This window comes from Fukomys damarensis, unplaced genomic scaffold, assembly GCF_012274545.1.
Source record: "Fukomys damarensis isolate Sample0158 unplaced genomic scaffold, DMR_v1.0_HiC HiC_scaffold_10, whole genome shotgun sequence".
Lineage (NCBI taxonomy): Eukaryota > Metazoa > Chordata > Mammalia > Rodentia > Bathyergidae > Fukomys > Fukomys damarensis.
The window spans coordinates 2,162,939-2,165,048 of NW_022900922.1; the positions used below are offsets into that span (position 1 = coordinate 2,162,939).

Sequence of the window (2,110 nt, forward strand, 5' to 3'; positions counted from 1 at the left end):
AAAAAAACAAAAAAAAAAAAAAAAAAAAAAAAAAGAACAACAGAGGGCCGGGGATTTAGCTCAGCAGTTCGGCAGCCTGCCTTGCAAGCACAAGGACCTGAGTTCAATCCCTGGTACCAAAAATTAAAAAAAAAAATAAAAATAATAGTAACAGACATCCAATATATGAAATATCAAATACCCATTAAATGTCTAACTGAATAGTTTATGAGATAAAGACGTCTTTGAGTTACTTACTCTGAAAAATAATCCATAAACTGCTGAGGATTTTCTGAAGCCAGCAATAGTTGTCTCTGATGAGATTCTGACATACAATGACACTTAAAGCCATTCTACAGAAAACATAAAAGTAGTTAAATTATGATTTATAGGACTTTGAATAAAAGTATTTAATTTAAAAATCTGCTCTTTAATGATAAACTAAAAATCTAGTCACTAGCAACCACCAACCTCTAGTTTTTTATTTATACTTTTTATGAAGTTGCATTTTGCAAATCTGGTAATCAAAGAACAATCGCTGAGATTGAAAAATAGTGCTGCATAAAACCAGATGTTAATAACAAACATTATTAGGCACAGTAACGGAAGAATCACTTTATATTTTGGACTCATTTAACCTATTCTTATTGAGCACCTACTTCATAGAGTGTTATGCACATGCTTCTGTTTGGGGTTTTTGTTGATTTGTTCTGGAACAAACAGGAGGATGCACCACTCCTTTCTAGCAGGTCCAAGGTGGACCTTGCGCCCGACCTTGAGCTCTGGGAGTCTGTCTCCAACATATTCAGAGGTCAGCAGCCTGAGTTCTAGGTGCAGACTGAAAATCTCACGTACAAGCCGCTGGAGCTGGTGCAGTCACGCTGGTGTTTCAGCTGACACCAGCTGTCACTCTAGTTACGACAGGAAAGTACTTCTAACGAGGTGTGATAGTCTTAAACAAATGTGGTGTGGTAAAAATGAACACATCTGGCCACTCCACAGAAAGGCATGGACCTTCAATGAGAGAAGAACCTTAGGAACAGTGTGTGACAAGTTTCAACTTGTTAGGACAGTCAGTCTGATCTATGGTGCAGAGAAGATGTGTTTTTGAAAAGTGCCATAAATGATGGGTCACAAACAACACATTAACATGATATTTTGTTTCAAACTAAAAAACTGTGCAAAAGAATCACATGAAATGTTCAAATTAGTTTATGGTGATCTGCAGTGACCAAGAAAATGGTTTACAAGTGCTCTGAGTGACTCTGTAAGTGTTGTGAATCTGTTAACGATGGAGAGATCGGGAGGTCCTTCAACATCAAAAACCCAAGAGAATGCTGAGAGAGTAAACAAGACGATTGGATGAAATGAACGACTGACAATTAGGAACATTTCTGGAGGATCTGCACAAAAGGTACCGTCCAAAGCATTTTAACGACAGGTCTGAACATGTGCTGAGTGAGTGTGAAACGTGTGCGTACACAGCCATAGGAGTTAGAGCAGGAGGGCATGACTGGTGGCGACAGGGTCATTTGGCAGGTGCTTCAGGGACCTCTTTCCCTTAACTCTTACACCTCTGAGGTAGGTGCTGTTCTCCCACGTTAGGAGATGAAGAAAAGGTTAGGTGGGAGTACAGTTCCTCTACCAATGAGTAGTTCCGAACAAGGAGCCTTGCGCATGTAACTGTGGGTATCTGAGTAATTTCATCCCTTGGTGTCCCTGAGTAAGAGTAAAAAAATATTTCAACAGATTAGGCCAGTTTAGGGGGAGAAGAACCACAGAGTGGTTAGGAACAGAAGCTCTTCAGAGTATTTAATTGCATTGAACCTACTTTCCCAAAACTCAGCACAAAAGAAGCCTCTGTTGGCATATGAAATTTATGAATGTGTGTAAAACAATAAAAGATGAAAGGCATTTAGAGGACATAATGATATTAGGCTATAAGGACATGTAAGTATTGAAGTGATAGTCTTATGTGGGAAGAAACTGAGTATGGCAAGATGCCCACTAAAGTTCATTCCTTGTACTCAGTCTTCATGTCTAGCAATTTAGGATTTTTTTTTATTAGATTGTATGCCAATTACAAATAATTCATTTTTCCAGGAACTTTAAATGTTTTATATATATATAT

At 38.2% G+C, this 2,110-nt stretch overlaps 1 protein-coding gene across 2 annotated transcripts in view; it reads right to left on the bottom strand.

Moving 5' to 3' along the window:
- Kin (Kin17 DNA and RNA binding protein) overlaps positions 1-2,110 on the bottom strand; it is a 44,309-nt gene that overhangs the window by 39,610 nt on the left and 2,589 nt on the right. For both annotated transcript variants that reach the window (XM_010621389.3, XM_010621388.3), the window contains exon 2: positions 238-332. In XM_010621389.3, coding sequence (XP_010619691.1) covers positions 238-332 — 95 coding nt within the window. The remainder of the gene's footprint in view (positions 1-237; positions 333-2,110) is intronic.